At 30.6% G+C, this 22,712-nt stretch overlaps 2 protein-coding genes across 2 annotated transcripts; one reads left to right on the top strand and one right to left on the bottom strand.

Moving 5' to 3' along the window:
• Positions 1 to 192: 192 nt before the first annotated feature.
• Positions 193 to 4,257, bottom strand: LOC148623936 (uncharacterized). Its single transcript, XM_088566260.1, has 6 exons — positions 4,137 to 4,257; positions 3,360 to 3,425; positions 2,857 to 2,952; positions 2,466 to 2,666; positions 893 to 1,075; positions 193 to 340 (listed from the first exon to the last, which is right to left on the bottom strand). Exons 1-5 carry the CDS (start codon positions 4,183 to 4,185, stop codon positions 897 to 899), a joined length of 591 nt encoding a protein of 196 aa, XP_088422386.1. The 5' UTR covers positions 4,186 to 4,257; the 3' UTR covers positions 193 to 340; positions 893 to 896.
• A 5,232-nt stretch (positions 4,258 to 9,489) lies between these two features.
• On the top strand, positions 9,490 to 20,856 carry LOC148623935 (uncharacterized). The gene is made up of 16 exons (XM_088566252.1): positions 9,490 to 9,552; positions 9,681 to 9,716; positions 10,100 to 10,198; positions 10,618 to 10,707; positions 11,256 to 12,899; positions 13,106 to 13,306; positions 14,187 to 14,345; positions 14,721 to 14,879; positions 15,194 to 15,394; positions 15,975 to 16,169; positions 16,645 to 16,767; positions 17,235 to 17,612; positions 18,141 to 18,341; positions 18,484 to 18,660; positions 19,302 to 19,394; positions 20,609 to 20,856. The coding sequence occupies exons 1-16, from the start codon at positions 9,507 to 9,509 to the stop codon at positions 20,839 to 20,841; spliced, it is 4,035 nt and encodes a 1,344-aa protein (XP_088422378.1). The 5' UTR covers positions 9,490 to 9,506; the 3' UTR covers positions 20,842 to 20,856.
• The last annotated feature ends 1,856 nt before the right edge of the window (positions 20,857 to 22,712 follow it).

Below are 22,712 nucleotides of genomic sequence, written 5' to 3'. Positions count from 1 at the left end.
AAATTTGTGCATCCAACCATGCTATTACTACTTTCATTGATGTCATGTATTCAGTGCTTTTTCATTGGCATTGTATGTAGCATCTTTTCGTCTACGATTGTCCCTCACTTTTTACACGTAAAGCTTTTTTTTTTATAATTAATTGTCTTGTAATACAGGAGCGCACATATTTTTTTAACAAAAGCTAAAAGACATGTTTTGCGTGTGTATTTCTAAGAAAAAAGGAGTACAAAGAAAGTACAAAAGAAATTGAATACAAGGAACACGTCTTTATATCTAGTAAGATACGTCCGGTGTTTTCCCATACCATTGCAACATAACCACTACTAAAATGAAATCACTGAAAAAAATACGAAGCTATTAGGCATTTGTAAACAACTTATTGATATCTAATTATGTACTGCCTATAAGGTCGGGAAACTTTTTTATTGCTGTCTAACAAAAGACTGAGTGTATGCATGTATTTTTTAAGATCACAGTAAATTGTCGAATCATACTGATAAAACACATGTGAATTAAAATATATATTTCACTGTCGGACTTTTTACCACCAAAACGAAACAACACTTATCAGACGTTTACTTCATCTGCCTTCAGTGATGATTTGGGATGATTCGTCTAAGCCCCCATTTTGATATTGTTCAAATAATTTAGTTTATTTGCGTTTGTCCTTTAAATCTCCTCGGTTTTTTATTCTAAATCCGTTGCCTCTACTTGCTGCATTGTTTTGAATGGCATTTCACTTAAGGATGTTAAGCCTTGATATTACATTGGACAAAGACATAAATTACCCTTAACATTCACCAAAATGTACCTATTTGTTATTTAGTTTGATATATCAGATTATTCGAAATTCACATTCACTGTTCTGGAAAATATAAAAAAAACTTACATCACTACTTTTGTTGAGTAATTTGTTTGGCGTAACGATGACTCTCTGACTTAGACTCTTTTTCTACAGTCAATACGTGTTGTTTGATCAGCTGATTTACACACACCTGGACCTTATGATAGGTGTGGTAACAAACTGTCATGTATTGGATGACTTCTGTTCTCCGCTTCTGGTATTTGTAATCTGCAAATTGGATTTCCCATTACATTAGCTTGAATTCTGGAGAATGAATAGTACTTTTCGACTGAAACATGTCATATTTGTATTTCAATTTTGAAATACACTTTCTTTTTTTTTTATTTTGACTATTATAGACTTCAATCGATAATTCATTCTTTTCAAAAAGAAATGATTTAAAAGAGTAATCAAGGGAACCAAGGTTATAGCGGTAATCAAAAGAAAGTAATCCAGGGACAAAGACCAGACATGGAAAACAGACACACACAACAAAGGACACAAAGTAACTAAAATCATACATACAAAGTAACAAAAGTAAATGAGCAACTCGGACTCCACTCCGGGGTAGACAAACGAGAAAAGGCAAACTATGACCCGTTGAATAAATCAGTTTTCATGGTGCTGATGGATACATCATAACGATCCACGAGTTCATGATGACGACCATAAAACTTCTGTAGTGATGACTTCAATCTTGTAGCAACATAACCCTGTTCAAGAAGCCTATTTGTTAGACTTCTAGCGCGATACAAAACGTCTGCGTAGTTTCGGCAAGCTCTGGCATAACGTATGAGTTGTGATATGAACACTCCATACGCAGGAGCCGAAGGGATGTTGCCACAGATGAAAGGAAAGTTGACAATTCTGAATGAAAAATCATCACGTTTGTCGTAAAGTTTGGTCAATAGTTTTCCTTTACCATTAATTTCTAAGTGTAGGTCAAGATATGAGGCTGCCTTCAAAGTATCTGTAGTATCCTTTATCTCAAGTTCTTTTGGGTAGATGCGATGTATCAAATCCCCGAAATTAGGATTGTTTAAAGATAATACGTCATCTATATAGCGGAAACTGAGATTGAAGGATCTAGCCAAACGAAATTCTTTCTTTCTGATCAGATCAGCTATAAAGTCAGCCTCATAAGAGTGAAGGAACAGGTCAGCTAGTAAAGGGGCACAATTTGTTCCCATTGGAATGCCGACCGTCTGTTGAAAAACACGTCCACCACACTGGACAAATATGTTGTCGATTAAACATTCCAGCATTTTGTAAACATCTTCCTCTGTATATTTGGAAGATGATTTGGAATTATTTCTTACAAAGTATGAGGAATCTCTACCAAGAACTATATATTTCTAGGTGTACCATCTTTTTTGGAAAAAACAACGATGTATAATGTTTTTAAGTCGGGATTTTAATTGAGTATGGGGAATAGAAGTATACAGTTTTGAAAAATCATAGGTTTTAATGCTATTATATTCAGATAATAGTCTTGAACTGATTGTCTCCAAAAGTTCGTTCGAATTTTTCAGGATTGCATTTTTTCAACCAACATTACATGTCTCAAAAAATATTACTTTATAGATTTCCTCGAAATGATTCACAATTTTATACTTACAATGATGATGATATTCTACCTCCTTTTGCTGAAATTTACATCCTAATCCAAAACCACGACCATATTTCTCGTACTTGTGAGGTGCGCCAATAAGACCATTGTTTGAGAGTATACTAAGACAATACCATAATCCCCAGTATTGATAGTAACAATCGTGCAGAGCTTGGTACATTTTTGTATAATCGCATTTCAAACCATAATCTGTAAAACATAAAATGTGAAACAACGCAACTATTTGATTTGTAACATTAATGGACTTAAATTTTCATTCTCTCGTTGTCTTGAAGCAAAAACTTGGAAGTTTAAGTCAATGCACAAAAGTCCATAGGTTGTCAACACTTAAATTGCGTATTTATAGATAAAAAATATAAGTTTTAGAAATATAGCTTACAGATTCCATAGTAACGGACACCATTTCCAATCAGCTCTACACCAAGTTTATGGTATTTCTCAAATATATGTCCGATCTTGATTTCGTGGACTGGACCTTTAATTGAAACACGTAATATGGATTAAGTTATTAGGTAAATGCAATGTGTCAAAACAATTAAAAAGTGTCATTATTTTTGTCTATTTAAGTTGATGATATGAGTTTAGTTATCTCCAACTTTGTATTAACATAAAATAACTGTGGAAAACACGTTTGAAGCAATGCAAAATAAACCCTCACGAACAATACAAAACATTCTGTGATAAAAAAAAAAAGATTAAATTTCACAAAAGTTTTGCGATCATTCTTTATCTTTAACGTTAATATGTTTGTAATAGAAAGTCTATTTATACTGGAAATTATTTTTAAACAAAAAACTTTCCTTTCCATACAAATAAAAAACATTTCATGATTAGTGGTGTAAATAGAAGTCAACATTGACTGTAGATGACAAATTGTCTAACCTTCGTATGGCTCTGGTTTTGGTGGAGAGTATGGTTTTGTCAAGTCACCGGCATCGGCGTTGTAATCTGAAAACGAAAAAGTTTGCAGCACTAGAACAACACCAGGTATTAGGACATATTACTTATGATATCTAATTTCACGGAAAAACAAACGTTTATTTGTGCATATCAACAAAAAATGCTTAAATCAACATTCTCTTTATTGTCGGCGGAAATGTTGCTCAAACCAAATGATAAAATTCATGTGTAATCTTGCAATGAAGAATTCTGCAACATAATTTTCTGAATATCAATCATGAATTAAATGTAAATAACTGCACATAAAGTATTTTCAATAACCAAAAATAAATTTAGATCATTCTATACAAATAATGATACAAACATTTTTATACAGTTTTCATGCTCGATTTACCAAAAATAAATGTAAAACAATTTTCATTTGAATACTGTTTTACAACTAAATGAAGATAGATACTGGTGTATGGAACATGTTATGAAGATAGATACTGGTGTATAGAACACTAAATGAAGATAGATACTGGTATGGAACATGTTATATATTAAATTTTATGTTTAATATAATTTGGTAGGTATTCTAGAAATCAATTGAAAACTTTTATTTTGGGAAAACGCAACGCAATACCTTTAAAAAGAAGTGCAGCATACTTTAATGTTTGCAAATTTCTTTACTACTTTATCATCATAATACTTTCATAATTTACTATATCACTATTACATGTATTTATACTAGAGGCATTAAGTCCATGACAAACTTACTGATACTTCCAATTAGGAAAAGAAAAACGACAAAAATTCCTCTTTCCATTGTGAGTAATGATCAACAAGAAATGGTAGGTTTCATTATATAATGATATTAGGAAGCACCATATGTTGCAATAAGAACTTTTATTATCAATTTAATATAAATGTAGCATGTAAAGGTTTGAGTTTCTCTGCTTGATTCAATCTGATCTTAAGTTAATGTTTATTAAAACCGTATATAAAGCCCAATAAAAGTAAATTATTTTCTCCTTCTATAAAGATTTTCTGGTCATTCTCCGTAGGTTTGTCACGTATATTGGAATGTGATTAATATTTTAAAAAGGAAATGCTTAACAATTTGTCCGTGGCCTTGTGGTAACAACTGGGATTAAGCTTTAACAGTTGACATTGTTTATGTTAAACGAAACGTTGTGGAGGTTTACATTTCTATTATTCCGTTCATATCTTTTAAACAACGAACGTTCTGACATATATGTCAATGTCCGAACGAAGAACATAATGATCAAAACTCCAATTTTCCTAAAAAAAAAATCAAATGCGAATATTTACAAAAATAGGAAGAAAACAGAACTACAATTAATTGCATGTTTAAAATAATTAAATGAATGATGTATGAACACATGTGTATATTTTAATTTATTTGTTGATTCGATGTTGCATGCTCGCTCAATTATATTTCCTTCATATATGACTTCATCTACATCAGTTCAAGTAACTTTAGCCCTGTATTGAGAGGTTTTAATTATTTATAAAATGAATGGGAAAAATCACAAAGTTGATTTTCCTGTTCTGTAATTACTTTAACATGCATGAATTGATGACAATGAAATAAATTGTCTGACCTCTGACAAAACAAAGTCAGATGATATTCCGAGAGTAACATTAATCAATGCGTAATATATTGGGTTTTTTTAGTTTTTAAAAATTTTTTTTTGTTCGCGTGTGGAAAATTTTGCGTTTTTCTTCAAAACTGGGTGCTTTTTGTGTGATGTAAATTTAGCGATAGACAAAAAAAATAATGAATAAGACATGAATTACTTTATTTTATCTTCATAGATGTTTCGTATGATTTGATTTTCGAGTTTTATTTTTGACCAAAACAAAAAACAATTAAAAACAAAACAGCAAAAATAAGCACTTATATGGTACTTATAGATAAATGTCTCAAAAACATAAATGTGCCTATGCTTGTTTCCTAAAATGTTTATCGAGGAACTAATCGTATGTTGTGTTTGTGTTGCTAACTCAATTGTAATAATTTAGTTCGATTTTGTATTAGCGTTAATGAAAAAATAATTAAGTACCTTAGATCCATATATAATAAATATGGTTTGAAATTAGTACACATTCATATGTTTCTAATTTAAAGAAACCTGTCTTGACAAATACGATTCTAAAACTCTGATAGATAAACATTCCATCATTGAAAAGCGTAGTATTTATCTAGGAGTCAAATGATTATTATGATACAAAGGAAAACAAATAAAGCAATCTCTACGTTAAATGCCTTTTTACAATTGGATAATTGAGGAAAAAACAGATATGGTGAATTGAAACAAATACACCTATGAAAAGCTGAAATCCAAAACAGTAAAACAGTAAAACTGCAACAGATCACCATAAGGTCTTCAAAAAGTATTAAACACTTTTAAACATTTTTTATGAGGAAATGACAAGAGTAATAAATCAACATTCCTCGTCATCAAACGAAAAATATGACAATAGAAAGACGCATACATGACCATCAACTCTGTAGAAAAGGGTGGGCAGTGAAAATTATAGTAAGCAGTCGATAAACCTAGTTTATTGCGTGCAAACTATGGTTTACAGTCGGTCAAAAGAGTTTATCAATGTTTTCTGGTCGCTAATAACAGTAATACGACGAAAAGTAATAAAATCCATGGTAACAAAACAATGGCATTTCTTCAAAATCAAAGTAAAAATTAATTTAACGACACAAAACACATATAGGACCAACAAAAGTGGACAGGCGAATGGACTTGTTAGTAATAAACTAGTTTTGTAGGACCTTAGAGACATTACCATCTTATAGCATTTCTTTGTTATACGTTTTGTCTATTTCATCGATATCATTTTATAGTTTTCATTTCCTCTTTCGTCTATACTGGACTTGAAATTTTATTAGTAACTCGGCAGGTGTTTCTAGAAACACAGTACTGCTTTACCGACATTTTCGTTGACAGAAAATATTCTTAAGACTCATAAGTAAATATATTAAAATTTGAGACTGAACAATGATTTTGATACATTACAATCTCATATTTGAAAAAAAAATTAAATACTTAAAAAACAAAAATACTGATAAAGAAATATTCTAAAAAAAAATCAATATTTACTAATAGGTAATTCAGTTTTAATTTTTGTTTTTGTTTTTGTTTTTGTTTTTTTGTGTATTTCTAGTTTTTTTATTTTTTAGCTTTTTTTTGTTTTGTTTCATTTTTGTTTTGTTTTGTTTTGTTTTGTTTTGTTTGTTTTGCTTTATTTTTGCAATTTCAACATTACGCATTGATTATACATTATTATTATTATATTATTACTGTCTCCTTTTCTTCTGTTTTGCACTTTTGTTATGATATCAAACAAATAATATCCATGATTTTTCTATTGTACGTGATTGAATACATACGTTGGAATTTTAGATAATTCACATCTGATTAATGCTACTTGACGAATAGGCTTCATAACAGTAACTCATGGGTTCATCCTACACTGCTGTGAAGAATAAAGTAAAAAGTATTGATATGGATTTAGTTGTGCACATGGCAATATACCTCTATGTCCGATAAATATATTTATAAGATGCACATCGGCCGTTCATTATTATTCATTTCATAAATAAGGGAAGAAATCAAAGCACTTTGGTCAACATGAGCAAATTATTTTTTAATGATACAGGTCTTATTTGTATGCTCATTCTAAATCACAAATATAAACTTTTACTTTTGTTACTTGTTAGGTATTATTTTAGTTACTTTGTGTTCTTTGTTGTGTTTTCCATGTCTGGATTACATTCATTTCCGCTTTGTTTTCCCTTGATTACTCTTTCACTACTGGATATGTATGTAAACATATATTACATCTTATCATTTAGGTTAGTAAAGTGTGGATTTTTTGTAAGTCCAATGTTAAAACAAAATACAGCAATTAAATAGCCAATAGTCAGAAAACATGAATCATCCTTAATAGAAAACATTGATTTTTGCTATGACGAAAGGACTGTTCAAAGTTTACTTATCAAGAAAAGATTTATAAATTTTAGCTTAATTCGGTTACACTTATATACTTTGGTTTAAACTGTTGGTTTTGGTGTGTGAAATTACTAGTCTAAATCCCTCTCTTCGGTACATATTATCTACGTATCAAAAGATAAAGTATTGTCTATGAAAGTATCAACAGAAACGTGCACCAATATTACCTACTTTTTAATTATAAATAACCAAATGGCGATAATAGGTTTAACAAACTTCAAAAAACTTTCTACAAGGCTGCATTAATTTTATGTTCGATTTATGTAGCATTTTATAAATACATTAGGCAATTGTTGTTACATACGGAATATCACATGCTTTATACAGTATAATATGATGGTTTTAAAAGTCTGTGAGCTGAAGTGTGGATAAATGTAGGAATTTTATTACATGTATTTATCATCGGAAATTCCATTTGCTTGGGTGATACTCCAATGACCAAACATAAATTGTAGCTGTGTATACTAGATTAATTCGATAAGAGGAACAGGTTGCATGGTTTAAAATTCCTTTTGCCTAAAAATTTAACTGTAGAATATTATTACATATGCACCGTTTTATCTTCAACAGTAAACATAATGAAAACCTATAAGAATAGTGTATGTACACTGATATTAAAAAAAAATGGAAATGTCTATTAAAACAAGTAATTAAAACGAAATCAATGAATAAACATGCTAATTTACCTTCAACTTAACACCTTCTGACAAGCTCTCATCATTTCTGTTCTGACTTTACCTCGTCGCAACCCATGTTAGCACTTCCTTACCCATCTTCTATGCTATATCACACTTTTATGTTAATTTCGGTGTTTGAGTTATAAATATCAATTATTTACTAATACGAATTAATAATAATATCTTACATTTACAAGAAACTTTTACCCTTGTGTTTAGTATTTCTGACAAAAGTCAAGATTTCGATATTTTGCAAACTTATGCAAATTATACACAAATCAGTTGCACGATGTTACTGATGCTGATTGTTATATATACGTTAAAGATGGGTGATCACGGGAGGGAGTGGGTGGGGTGAGGAGGTGGTGGGATGATGGGTAGGCCAACGCGGTAAAATGGGACACTCGAAAGTGGTAATTTTTGTCCATTTTTAACCATTTTATGCTATAAGTGGGGTTCGACAGGAGCAGAACACGAACCAAAGCACATTCATCACACAGCCTGTACACCGTGAAGGCCAATGAAGCCAAATAAGGTTGTTACGAACCTTTGCGCTCCGCCACAGGAGGCTAAATTGCCCGACCTTACCCATCCCCTCCTTTTTCTAGTGGCAATCAAAATTTATCGACCCTATTGTCCTTGTGTCTCATTCCTTTGTTTCATTTCATCATCATTTAATGTTCATTTGATCATCCCTTTTATGTTCATTGTCTGAATATAGCTGAAATATTGCTGCTCGGACGTTAAAACCCAACAATCAATCAATCAATCAATCAATCTTCTTTTAGCTCCAAGTTCATTATTAACAAACTCTACATGAAATAGCTTCATTTTAAAACACCCTGACGCTGCTTGCAGATGGACACATATTGTGGTTTCCTAAACAAAGATTAATACTGCCAAAACCAATCCCGGATAAGTGCAGCACGACAAGGAAAAATGTTTTAAAATTGGATGTAGGACATATAAGGCAATTATCGCTGTTGCTACTGTGATATGTTTTTCTTAAATATACAACATAATTCAAAATTTTTTTATTTTGTCAAAACAAGTATATGATTTTTAAAGAAAAAAAAACATTTGGCCTGTGTTTTATCGTTTTATTATTTTCTTTTATATATTCACTTTAATATATGTTGTCAAAGAATATTAACATTTGTTCTTGAATTCCGGGGGTAGCATTATGGAAATGCGACCATATCATGTAGAAAGAAACAATACTAATACATGTTATATGTATCGAACCTCACTAAGACAAGGGTTTTATCAACAGAAAACAAAAGTATTGCCGTGTTTATTGCATCTTGGCATGACAAGTTTGAAGAATATTGGTGGGTAGCTTTGTAATCATTTGTATATATTTCTTTGGTAATAAAATCCTTGCTGTTAGATTCAGATATCTACATCAGAAACAGAGGATGTCGTTGGTCATCCTTTGTTTGGTTTTAATCGGGACATCAAATGGTAATACTTATTATTATATGTATTAAATTATTATTATGAAGTATATCTTCAATAAATGTTTTATCACTGCTGTCAATGACTGTGTGTTATCGATAATTCGGTACATCAAACTGTATTTTAAATTTTAGGGAAACAATTGTTCGAGGTTTCTAATGACTGTGATGGTAAGATATATTACTACTATCTCACAAGTATGTATAGAACAATATTTATTTCGGAATTCACTTAGAATCTTTGAATATCTTTGTCATGATATAATACTATATTGAACAAAACAATTCCTTTATTTCCATAAATCAAATTGTATTTGAATATAGTATTATTTTTAATTTAGTTTATTTACATGTTTTAACTAAGCAATAAATACACCAGTTAACTAAGGGATTGTTAGACTACTTTTTTAAGTTAGCTTGAATATTTCTGCGTTAAGTATTACAGTTTTATGTTATAAATGTTTTTGATTCTACGCCCTTGAGGTAGTTTTCTTTTCATCACTTATTACTTGAAAATTAGCTGCTTTTTTTTTGTTCCATGTAATGAAATACAGAAGACAGCACTGGTAAATCAAATACAGATTCGTCCTTGTCAGCTGATGGATTACCAGTAAAACATTTGAACATACACTTGGATTTAACTCTTCATCTAAGTAAGAACTGTATAGATGTATATTTTATTAAAGGTATTTTCAAATTTTATATAATTGTATGAAATAGCCGAATAGAGAAAGGGAAGCCTTAATGTAATGGTGTAAATCTTTATAGTATAGATCTAATCCTTATCTCTTTATTTCGCTATCATTTGTAGACATGTACATAGTACTTTTACAAGAATGTGATCAATAAAAGCATGAAATGTATATTTGATATGCAATTACAAACCACTGATAAAAACTGCCAAAAATTATATTGCTTCAATTTTTGAAGCGTCCAAAAAACACACTGATTACACGAATGGTTTTATACATCGTAATTGAATTATGCTCATTGATAAGTGAATAATTTACGTGTTCCTTTGTGTGTGAATTAGAAAAAAACTACTTATGCAGTATGTTCATTATTTTACCAGGACGTGGTCTGACACATGGCTGCAAAATTTTCAATGTACGACTAAAGTGTGGATATTTTCGTCATCGTTGTTGTCATCACAGAATTGCAGGTACATCTTCTTTAATAACTGATCATTTTTATGTAATGGTTTTAACAAATAATGTTTTGACACATCTATCTACAGAGAAAATGGTATGCAATATTCTGATTGTTTTTGTTGTTGAAAGCGTAATCAAGGGAACCAATGTTATAGCGGCAATCAAAAGAATGTAATCCAGGGACAAAGACCAGACATGGAAAACAGACATACACAACAAAGAACATGAAGTAACTAAAATCATACATACAAAGTAACAAAAGCAAATGAGCAACTCGGACTAAAAACTGGGAGCATGGACCAGTTGCACCGGTAGGGTAAGCGTCCTCTGCTTTTCTAGGAAAATTATTGCTCCGTTGAATTATAATAAATATTTTCAAAGAAAACCTATAAGTAAAGTTCAAAACACAAATATTGTAAAATCATATTTCTAAATTAAAATATGTTTTTAGGTTATATCTTTACAAAAGCCATAAATCACCAGTTACATTAGTTTATAATCAAGACTTTCAAAATGTATGATCAGCTATTTGAATATATTTTTTTTCTATATTCTACAGAATGGAAGAAACAACGTGCGATTAAAAAGTTTAAGAGGCGACTTGAACAAATTCAATCGACTATACGACAAGAGTCACACATTGATTCAAACATCCGTCAAAATATGAAAATCGTTAAATTACTAGAAAACGCTGTTCATGTAGTAAATAGGGAGATAAGCCAAGACAAAAAGAAAAGCAAACTTACACAGTCTAATGGAAATCAGAATTTTTTTGATGACTCAAAACAGAAACACACAGACGAAACAACATACGAAAAGCAAGAACCCCAAAAAACAAGTATTCGACAGCACTTTCAATATACACAGAATCAGCTACATCGAAATCCATTAAAAAAACTAATACAAACTGGTATGAAAGTATACCTTCGTCGAAATCATCACAATGTCAAGGCTGAATCAAAGACTTTGCACCAACACATTCACTTCAATAGGAATAAACAACAGAGTAAACATTTTGTACGTCAGCATTTAAAAAGCGATGAAAGACTCTTAAAACACTATAAAGAAAAACACTTCCGATCAGTAGAATCGCACCTGCAAACTTCTCACATTAACCACCTGCACAAAATGATACACCACATTACAAATTTAAATCGTTTGCATCTTCAAAACACTCATCGCCACCTTTCACATTTATTTGAAAACAAAGATATAAAAGTAAGGCACTTACAAAATCGTATGAAGCGATTGCACAAGGAGCATTTCAACAAAGTGCAAAACTATGCCAAACATTTACACACTAAGCACTTTTTCCGTGAAGAAAAAGAATTAACAAACATGCATCAACGACACTTTAACAAATTAAAACGTCACCTTGAAATAGTTCAGAAACACGACTTCCACAAAGTACAGGATGATCTTGTTCATCTTCATCGACAACAGTTTAAACGAATGGAGGGAAACCTGAATTATAATCATCGGAAACACTTTTACAAAATTCGGCACAATCTAAATGATTTACATCGACAATACCTTCACAAAAAGCTTCGTCAACACAAACTACAAAAAAACATTCTTCGGGCCACTCAACCTCATTTGCTAAAGCAACATCTCAAAAACAATCAAGGTCAAGTTGCGCATTTGCACAAACAGCATTTAGAACACTTAAAACATGATCTTTTACATTTACATCGGCATCATTTAAATAAAGTACATGATAAATTATCTCGTCTTCGACACTTCCACAATGTTAAAACCAAATCGGAAAATATTCGTAGTCATATATTAACAAAAGTCAAGAGTAAATTGGTGCATAATCACAGGAAACATTTCGAAAATCTAATACAAACACATATTTCACATTTTAACAGACAAAAGAAAGTCAAAGGTCATAGTCATACATTGAACACCCACGGACGTTACTTCGATAATGCACAAAATCCCATGAGACAAATTAAAGGAAAACATATTTTCAAAACGTTACATCATTCCTTACGCTTAAATCGAAGGAATAACATAGAATCAGTGCACTTAACAAAGGAACACCTAAACAAAATGCAAGGTCATACATCAAAGATTTCAGTTAGACAAGAATATAAAACAAAGTTTCAACAGGGAATTAAATCATTAAATTATTATTATCACTGTCTCCAGTCCTTAGGAATCAGACTGATTGGCCACGGTATTCTGTTTAATAATTTTTGTAAGTACTTAGAACGTTCTTTATGTCTCCGAAAAAAAATATTTTTTTGAAATGATATTTTAAACACTTACCATTTAGTCTTAGAAGAAAAACTTATGTTTACAGTCTTTTCCTCTGTATATGTGATTGAAACCTGACTTTTGAAATCTTTTTTAAGTATGAATATTCTTTTTTATATACTGTCTATTGTGTTTTCTTTTTTATAGATTATAAACTGAAGCAAAGTATGGAAATATTCTATATAAAGTTGAAAAAATGTCTCCTGCATCATAGGGGTATTGACTCGTGTTTACCGAGATTGTACGGCAGACAAATGATTGGAAAAAAACATTCATACAGAAAGTATGGGAAAACCTTTGGTCTTGGAGTCAAATTTGTGAGAGAAGGGATAGTATATGAAAACTATTGTAAGTAATTCAAACAAAGACACTCGACGATGAATTTTACTCAATGATTTGACCTTCATATGTAGTAGAACTTACTAAGTACTTACATATGTATTCTAAAGCAGATCTAATCAAATCGATCGATAGACTTGGGCTTTTGCAATGCTGCAAATTTATTACCATTCTCAAAGTTTGATTCGCTGTAGTTGAGTTGCAATTATCTTATTCTTATAGTTTATACTTTCATTAACGGCGGAAAATGACTTATTACGCTGACAAATGGTGTCTCACGAAGGCCTGTCATTTTGGGGTTTTATTACATTTAATTTGTATCTAAGTATTTTTAATCTATTAAATGTGGCTATATTCAATCATTATTATTCTTATCTTCTATACTATTTTGAATGCTGATATTTTCTAACTCTGCTTGGTGGCAACATTATTCGGTCTGTTTGTATTATAACAATCCGGAAAAATTAACCTTAATAGTGTGTAGCGCATTGCAAATGTCCGTTTAAAGTCAACGCAATTTCAAACTTTCAACCTTGGTATTCGATTTGTTATATGAACTTTCCTTTCTGACTATTGCCTAATGTTTATCAGTTCAGGCCCCGGCGCCACAAAGGTAAGTTTTATATTCAGTTTGTTTCATTCCTGGTGTTAAATATGTTATTAATTACTTCTGTTTTACATTTTTTTTACTGTTGTCTTTTTAGAATATATGTTGTGATTTTAAATTCTTGTTTGAATACACTAATACAATAAGTCATTATTCCATGAACCTGTTTTAAAAAAGAAGTATCAACCATCACTTTGATATCTTCTTTGTCGACCAAACATGTTATAATACAACATACCAATGTAATGACCTATTTTATGTATGAATACTATTTTATTCAAGATGTGAAGTACCATGTTGTACGAAGGGAGTTTATTAAATATATGACAGTTTGCGTAGACGAAAATGGGCAAACGAGTGATTGCGTGCGTAAATTACAGAAAACAGGAGTACTTGGCAAATCTCACTTTGTCAGCAAAGAAACTGTCAAAAGATTAAGTGGTTAGTTTAAAATTTCATAAAAATGTTAAAATATAGCTCGTTACACTTAAAATAGGTCACACGTGTTATTAAGTATCTGAATTTAATTTTATTTTGTTATTAGTTGATCATGCTTTGACAAACAGTTCGTATTGTTTTTGTTTTTATTTTTGGTGGTATTTATAAACGCTGTATCTGTTTCAAAGCTGTTTGTTTGTACAAAATTTATGTAAATACTGCAATTTTCGGATGTTATACTCGTGTTTCAATGTGTGAAGTAAAAAATAGTGGAAAACTGATACCATATTTATTAAATCTTGTGAGATACATAAATGCTTATCCCGCCTAAAATATTACTTGTTGTGTTATCCCATGATTTGACACATTTTGTTTCAGAATTGCAACACTCTGTACATGAGGAAGACAATAGTAAACATTTCAATTCGGGAAGTGTCAAAAGTACTATGGGTTTACATGATGAAGAACAAGTATTTAAAAAATACCGCAATCTTGGAGTCGAACTTGTAGGACAAGGGGTAAAATTTAAAAAGAACTGTAAGTTAATTTATTTGATACTACAAAGATAACTACATCTATGTTAAATTATGCAGAAAATTTGAGTAATTCGTCTGATACGTTTTAATTACATAATATCAATATGAATGGAAGTTCTTATGCAGCTATTTACCCCTTGCTTTTGCATTCACTCGTTAGCGGAGTCGTGCTGGGGTCTACTTCGAAGAACCCTTTAGATTTGGTCGACTTTAATCGAATAATATAAGAACTGGCATGTGATTTGTTGTAAAAATTTGAAATACATTTAATGTTCAAATTGTATCAGTTATTGGCATGTCTTTGTTCGTTTTAAGACTACAAGTTAAAGAACGACTACAATTCTGCCTATGAGAGCCTGCAAAGATGCATTGTACAGAGTGGGAATATTGGATCGTGTCTCAAGATATTACAGTCGAAAGATGTACTTGGGGAAAAGCATGTTTACAGAAATTCGTATTGCAGCTTCGGACTTGGAGTTACATTTATTCATCACGGCTTGATATTTGAAAGAAAATGTAAGGAATGAATAATTAAATTCAATATTTTATTTCCGATACAAAAACAATAAAAGGTGGGAGGATTTTCCTGAATGATTGGCCAGAGTGTTATAAGATATATATTTTAATTTCTGTGAAATTCTGAAAAGTTCAGCGTTACCAGCCAATCTTGTTTATTTTGTACAACTTAACTTGATATTTTAGCCATGGGCTCTTACTAGAAAACTACTTGAGTGGTATCCTTATACACTTAAAGCATGCGTTTCAATTGCAAATAGCGCTATTGATGAAAACGACAGAATTGATTCGCGTTAAAAATATATTTTTTATGTTAGAAAATAATTTTTGTTTTTTCATATTTTGTTTTCTGGTACTTTCGATTCAAAGTATTAGGATTGTTTTCAATTGTTGGTTAGATCATTGGATATTAACGACTATGGGTCGGTTTACTCTGTCAAATACCTTAATTACTGACGCCTTACTTAATTTTCATTATATAATATAATATAATATAATATAATATAATATAATATAAGAAGTTTTTTTGTGTATTTTGTGAGAATAATTCAAAATATCAAATTATTTAATATCTAATTAGTTTACAGATTTCTCACATCAAGATTGGTAATCATTAGGAAGCTGACAGTCTGCGAAAACGATTCTCATGATGTTTCTCGCTGTATCGAGAATCTTCGAAAGCTCAGATTACTTGCTGCGGCTAGGAAAAATGCACGCATTACAGGAAAAGATATGTTAAGAGTTGTTGGTAAACGGTTCATGTTTCACCACAAATGTATGTATCATCAATGTAACAAGATTTTATCTGTTTACATGTTGAGAAAATGCATCTTTTGTTAATTAAAATTTCTTGGCGAGCATACAACGGGTAAACAGCGCGTTGGTATCTCAAGGTATCGTGCCTTGAGGTTAAGAATTCATGGGCTTGATCTGGAGAAATGCTTTACGATTGGCAAATGGCTTTCTTGAAGTCAGAAAAATATGCCCAAAAGTGGTTCGTTATTTTTCTTTTTTATTATCAAGAAAATAAAAAACCGACTCCACATGCCGATCTAGTAGAATGTATGGTAATCAATTAACCAATGCCAAAAAATACAGTATGAAAAAGAAAATAACAAAATATTGATATCAAAGACTAAAAATCAGTTGAATATAGAACACTTTTATTAGTTTATAAATATTGAACATTTATAATTATTCAGTTTTTTGTTTTACAAACCTTTCAATTAAGCTCATTTATTTTAATCAAGCATACTCCCTGAAGTGTACAAAGAAAACCTTCTACCAAAAATGGAAAAGATGTATGGATCAATTTTACAACAAAAGCTTATGCTTTACAAAGTTGCAAGCGTTGTACGGAAAGTATAGCCAAGGTTCATTATTATTACTAACATAGCTTATAATTAACATATTAGTGGTCTTATTTAGTAAAAATAAGCATCGTTTTAGTACAAATGTAAAGTGTTTTAAATATTGGTACATTCAGTGTTAAAAGATATTACCCGTCATGGGTCAGTTGTTCATATACTTTGCCAAAAGGTAAAAACTATAGCTCAAAACTTGCTATGTTAACACATTTGAGCTAAAGTGGAAATCTCCTTATACAGGCTTACTTAATGCGCTGCTATAGATCCAACATACTGTTTTAATATGAAAATTACAGAAAAAAAAATGTTTATTTATGAACGAAAGTAATACTAAGGGAAATAAATGTTAACACAGCAGCAACAAAAGGAATTGAGTTATACCATAAGAATTTCTATCGACAAATTTAACACAAAGTTAAGACTCATACAGTAATTAGAATTAAATCGAATAATTTTACTCATATCATTAAAAGGAGTTGTTGACCATAAGAAACATACAACAAGGCGAATTCTTTTGAGGCATGGTTTTCATCACCAGAAGCATCATCAAACAGGAAGACTCATTTTGAGTCATGGTTTTCAAAGGTCTGACGTGAATTCAAAGCATCATTCATTTCAAATCCCTCACATCAGCAATACGCAGAAAAACCTTGATTTCCTGACCTCCCACAATGAGGAAAACAACTCTCAAATTCATAAAAGAGTCAGTGACATCGAAGGATTTGAATATTACCTCAGACAAACAGCACATCAGAGAAATATTCATAATATGATTAATTGGCAGATCTTTAAGAAATATCAGAAATATGGGGTTGCACTACTCGGCAAAGGAATTGTCTATAAACATTTTTGTAAGTATTAATTTGATAGCGTTCATCCTTTGGAATAAAATCATTTGAGTCCATAATAGATTTGTCTCACTTACAAACCATATAATCAAACATTAAGAAATATCTATGCTATGGCTAATTATAATTAACTAGAGAATTTCATTTCAATAACATAACCTACTAAATGAACTTGACTGGAAGAAAAAGAGGGACAATTCCTCTGAATCCAATGGTCAATTTGTGATATAGAAATTAGTGTTAGGTACGCCGGTTAAATAAATAAACTCTCTACTAAAGAATTACTGTTTATTTTTGTAACTCACGTATCAAATACTGTTCGTATAAACATATAGTAAGTGTGCACGAAAAACACGGTGATTGTGTCACTTTTACCACTACTTTCTTACTATTTATTTCAAGTTCTTTTGTTATCTAATAGTACACAACCGACCATATAAGGAAAATAACTTTTTAAAACTGAAATTAATTAAAAAATTCAATAAAATGATTGTTGTTTATCTAACTCATTTTCTTTTTATATATATTAAGATTACACAATAAAGATGGACTATATTGTTTTCCTGAATGCTTTAAAGATTTGTATGAAGAGAATTGGCACAGTGTTTAACTGTCTGCAGTCATTTCAACACAACCAATTGTTAGGTGTTAAACATGTTTTCCATAAATTGAATCACGGTTATGGATTAGGAGTATTATTTGTCAGAGATGGCATATTATACAAGAAGGAATGTAAGTAGAGTTAATAGTAAATGAAATATTTGGCTTTTTTCTATTATAATAACTTTAAAAATGTTTCTAAAAGTTTTTATATGGATTATTGAAATCAAATTCGACATTATTCATTATGATAACTTTTGTGTTTTCGTTTCAGTATACAGTTATACCATTGGAATGACAAAGATAATTCGGTATTTAACAATATGTGAAAACAATTACTCTGATATACCGATATGTATCAAGCAGCTGCAAAGTCAAGGACTATTGGAACTATCAAACAAGAAACACACTTTTCAGCACATTTCTGCTGTCAAAGAAGTAAAACCAAATGGTGAATATCTGTATACATTGCTTTTCAATATACATGAATGTACTTCTAAATAAGGCTAAATGATGTTGTTTTCCAAGAATTATTACATTATACTTTTTTCCAAGTGGAGAATTTAGACAAGTTTTCTTTGCAGAGAAATGACAAACCAAATTGCAAATTCGAGGTTCATATTTTACTAGATGATATTAAGAAAAAAAATTAGTTCTTATAACCCTTCACTTGTTCGAGTACATAAATTCTGAACCTTTTTATTTCGGGTTGGGAAAAGTAAATGTTACCGCCTTTTTAGGAAAATCAATATGCACTAAATTTTTTGAATAATCTTAATGGTGTTATAATTATTCTTGAAATGAAATGTGATTGTAGAGGTTTGTCAACTAAGAGACAAATTTGAACCAAAAATACGTCAATATAGAAGACAAGAATATAAAAGTAATAAAATGTGACAATAAGGCACGTTGTTAATTTGGGCATGTGTATTATATAAGGGGATTGAACCATTTTTTAAAGCTTTACACTTCCTTTGCAACTATATGATGTTATATCCCAGTTGTAATCTTATCATTAAAATTCAAAACCAGATTGATCTTCAAGAATATAATTAAACCCTTAATGTGAGCAACTATTAATTATTCTAACAGATAACACTGACGTAGTGATTGGTAAATTATTCCGGAAATTTCGTAAACTCCACGTTAGATTAGTAGGACGTGGTATACTCTACAATGGTTATTGTAAGTAGCAATTTATAACCATTGGCAAGACAAAAAGATTGTCTAAGAATTAATTCATATCATGAAGAATAGTTCGTACGCGGTAATGTTTTAAATAAATGTTTATGTGGTTAATACATGACAATACCATAATTAGACAGGGCACCTAAAATACATGAAAAGAAGCCTCATTTTTAAATATGACATGTACTCAACACAACTCGAAAAACCTTTACTCCTACGAGAATGCCGAAATGTCGACTAAAGAGAAAAGAGAAATTGAATTTAGCTTGTCATATATGACATGAAACAGGAATGAAATAGTTTTAATTTAGTTCAGCAAAGTATGAACTGATTTAATCTTTGTTCACTCTTCTTGATCTGAACTATATATATTTATGTTGTGTCCAACTTGTAATTCTAAATTTGTACGCATTATAATTTATATCAAAATTTTGTACACATTATAGTTTTGTAGAAAAAATTGTACAAATGATTGTTTTGCTGAAAAATGTAAATATAGCATTATAATGCGTACAACATAATAAAAACTATAATATATTTATGAGTTGATCTGGATGCATTTAGGCCGACAAAAATTGTTTTGAATTATTTATTCTACTAGAACAATGCCCCATTCATTCACTATTAGGAAATTGCACAAACTACTCATAACACTTGTAGCACTTGATATATTCTATAATGGTTATTGTAAGTAATTTTATGTCATATGATCATCAAAGGGATCGTTTGAAAATAAATCCAGTTCTAAGAAGGACAAAATAGTTTTCTTTTGTAAAATACATGTGAACACTCATGTCCATTTGACACAGGAGACATATTTAAAATTATTAAAGAAATCACTTTTTGTAAAATCAGCAGTCCTACATGAATACTAAAACAGTCAAAATAGGAATAGTTATATTAAATTTATTATTTATATAACTACTTAGGTGGAAGACTTTGTAGTGCATTTGAAATAAGTACACATTAACACAATTTTTTTAACAAATATCTCCTTTTGGTATATAATATATATTTATCGTTCCGTTCATTTTTATACAATTCATGACTAAACCTGTTGTCATTGAATGTCAGAAGCAAAAATGCAGCAACATAATAATTGAATACTTTCTATTCTTAATATTTTCAATTTCTAATATCGATTTACCGTATACTTGAACATTTGTGAGATTTGTTTTTCATAATCTGAACATTTGTTTTACTTATCTTAGTCTTTATGCTTCGATGTAAATACACAAAGTTCTTCCGAATTCTGCGCCGTTGTGAGAGAAGAGGTGTAGGAGTATATACATGTCTGTCACAGGCAATGACGAGAAAATTAATTGGAAGAAAACATCGCTTCAGACGTTATGGTCGTGGATATGGACTTGGTGTCACTTTTGTGAAACGTGGGGTGGTGTTTGAACATCATTGTAAGCTTACTCAAAACAACTTACGATTGTAACAAACAATTAGAGAACATTTAGTCAGCTTTAGTCTGAATTCACCAGAGATGTGTAATCATTTTCAAATCTTGATCGGTAACAATACCAAGCGTATACATTTAGCCAATTTCGGTATGCTTTACACGTATTTCGATTAGTTGTCTCTGATCAGCCGCATAATATTAAGAACTCAGGACGTTCAACATCCAAAATAAATCGTATACAAGAATTATCAATACCAAAAATATCAAATGGGAAAGACAAATCAATCACTGAAACGTTTTACAATATGGAATACAAGGAATGAAGCCTCAGTGTTTTAGAGATTTTGACTTTTGTGACAGGAAATTTGTGAAAATAATCTACATGATATGATTCAAATTAGAAAGAAATCAAGAAATATTTCAAATATTACTGCTCGTTTTATATCACTGAATGGACAAAGAACGAAAAGCAAACAGAATGTGTAGGGAACCACTTTTGTATCTGAACATATAAAACAACTCGGCGCATAGACAAGTCGTTCAAAGTCTACTAGAACTTTGGTTGTCATGAATATCGTCATTCTAATTGAAAACTTTGTCCTCTTACAAGTCAAACCTCCCTTACGTTAGCAATATTTATTTATTATCTCATTCAAATTATTTTGTAATTATTCATATTGCCTTTCTGTATTTTATTTTCAGTTTACAAATTTATTGTTCGACGACGAAGATTTATTCGATATATAACGACATGTTACAACGAGTTCGGCGACATTAGACACTGTCTTGTTCAGCTTCATAAACAAGGAGTGATTGGATCCGCATCGATTTATAAACATACGCGTATACAGTCTAGAATATCGGTCAGACATTCTCGTAAGCATACTCCATGTACATGATTTATTAAAAATACGTTGTGAAGACTCTGACCGGAAAGCAATTAACTACAACAACATAGCCTGCTCATATTTCTTTTCTTGAAGAATATCTTATAGATACTAGACATTGTTATAATGTGAATAACAATATTTTCCACTGATACAGTAAGTAATTTTGATAAACTCATTGCAAAAAGAACTTTTTTCTTTGACTTGAAATGCTTATTTCAGACCGTATATGTTCATTTTAATTCGTCTTTTTTTATCAGAAAGAACATCAATAGTGGTTGGTAGAATATTCCGGAAATTCCGTAAACTTCATGTTAGACTAGTAGGACGTGGTATTCTTTACAATGGTTATTGTAAGTAACTTTTATACAATGTAACAAGCAATTGGATCATTTTTTTCAAAAACAGCAATGCGTTATGCTGATGTGAAACACATATCCATTAAAATAATAAGAAATATTTTGAATATATATTTCTGAATTTCTTTCAGAAATATTTTGAATGTAAGAAATCGTAAAATGCAGTAACATTTCAGTTGTATATCTAATATAATATTGTTAATATTTTAAATTTCTAATATCGATTTACCGTATACTTGAACATTTGTGAGATTTTTTTTCATAATCTGAACATTTGTTTTACTTATCTTAGTCTTTATGCTTCGATGTAAATACACAAAGTTCTTCCGAATTCTGCGCCGTTGTGAGAGAAGAAGTGTAGGAGTATATACATGTCTGTCACAGGCAATGACGAGAAAATTAATTGGAAGAAAACATCGCTTCAGACGTTATGGTCGTGGATATGGACTTGGTGTCACTTTTGTGAAACGTGGGGTGGTGTTTGAACATCATTGTAAGCTTACTCAAAACAACTTACGATTGTAACAAACAATTAGAGAACATTTAGTCAGCTTTAGTCTGAATTCACCAGAGATGTGTAATCATTTTCAAATCTTGATCGGTAACAATACCAAGCGTATACATTTAGCCAATTTCGGTATGCTTTACACGTATTTCGATT

Source organism: Perna viridis, chromosome 2, assembly GCF_037379345.1.
Source record: "Perna viridis isolate PV_CMFRI_1.1 ecotype Kerala chromosome 2, ASM3737934v1, whole genome shotgun sequence".
Classification (NCBI taxonomy): Eukaryota; Metazoa; Mollusca; class Bivalvia; order Mytilida; family Mytilidae; genus Perna; species Perna viridis.
The sequence above is the reverse complement of the archived record's forward strand: the minus strand, read 5'-3'. Positions and strand labels throughout refer to the sequence as shown.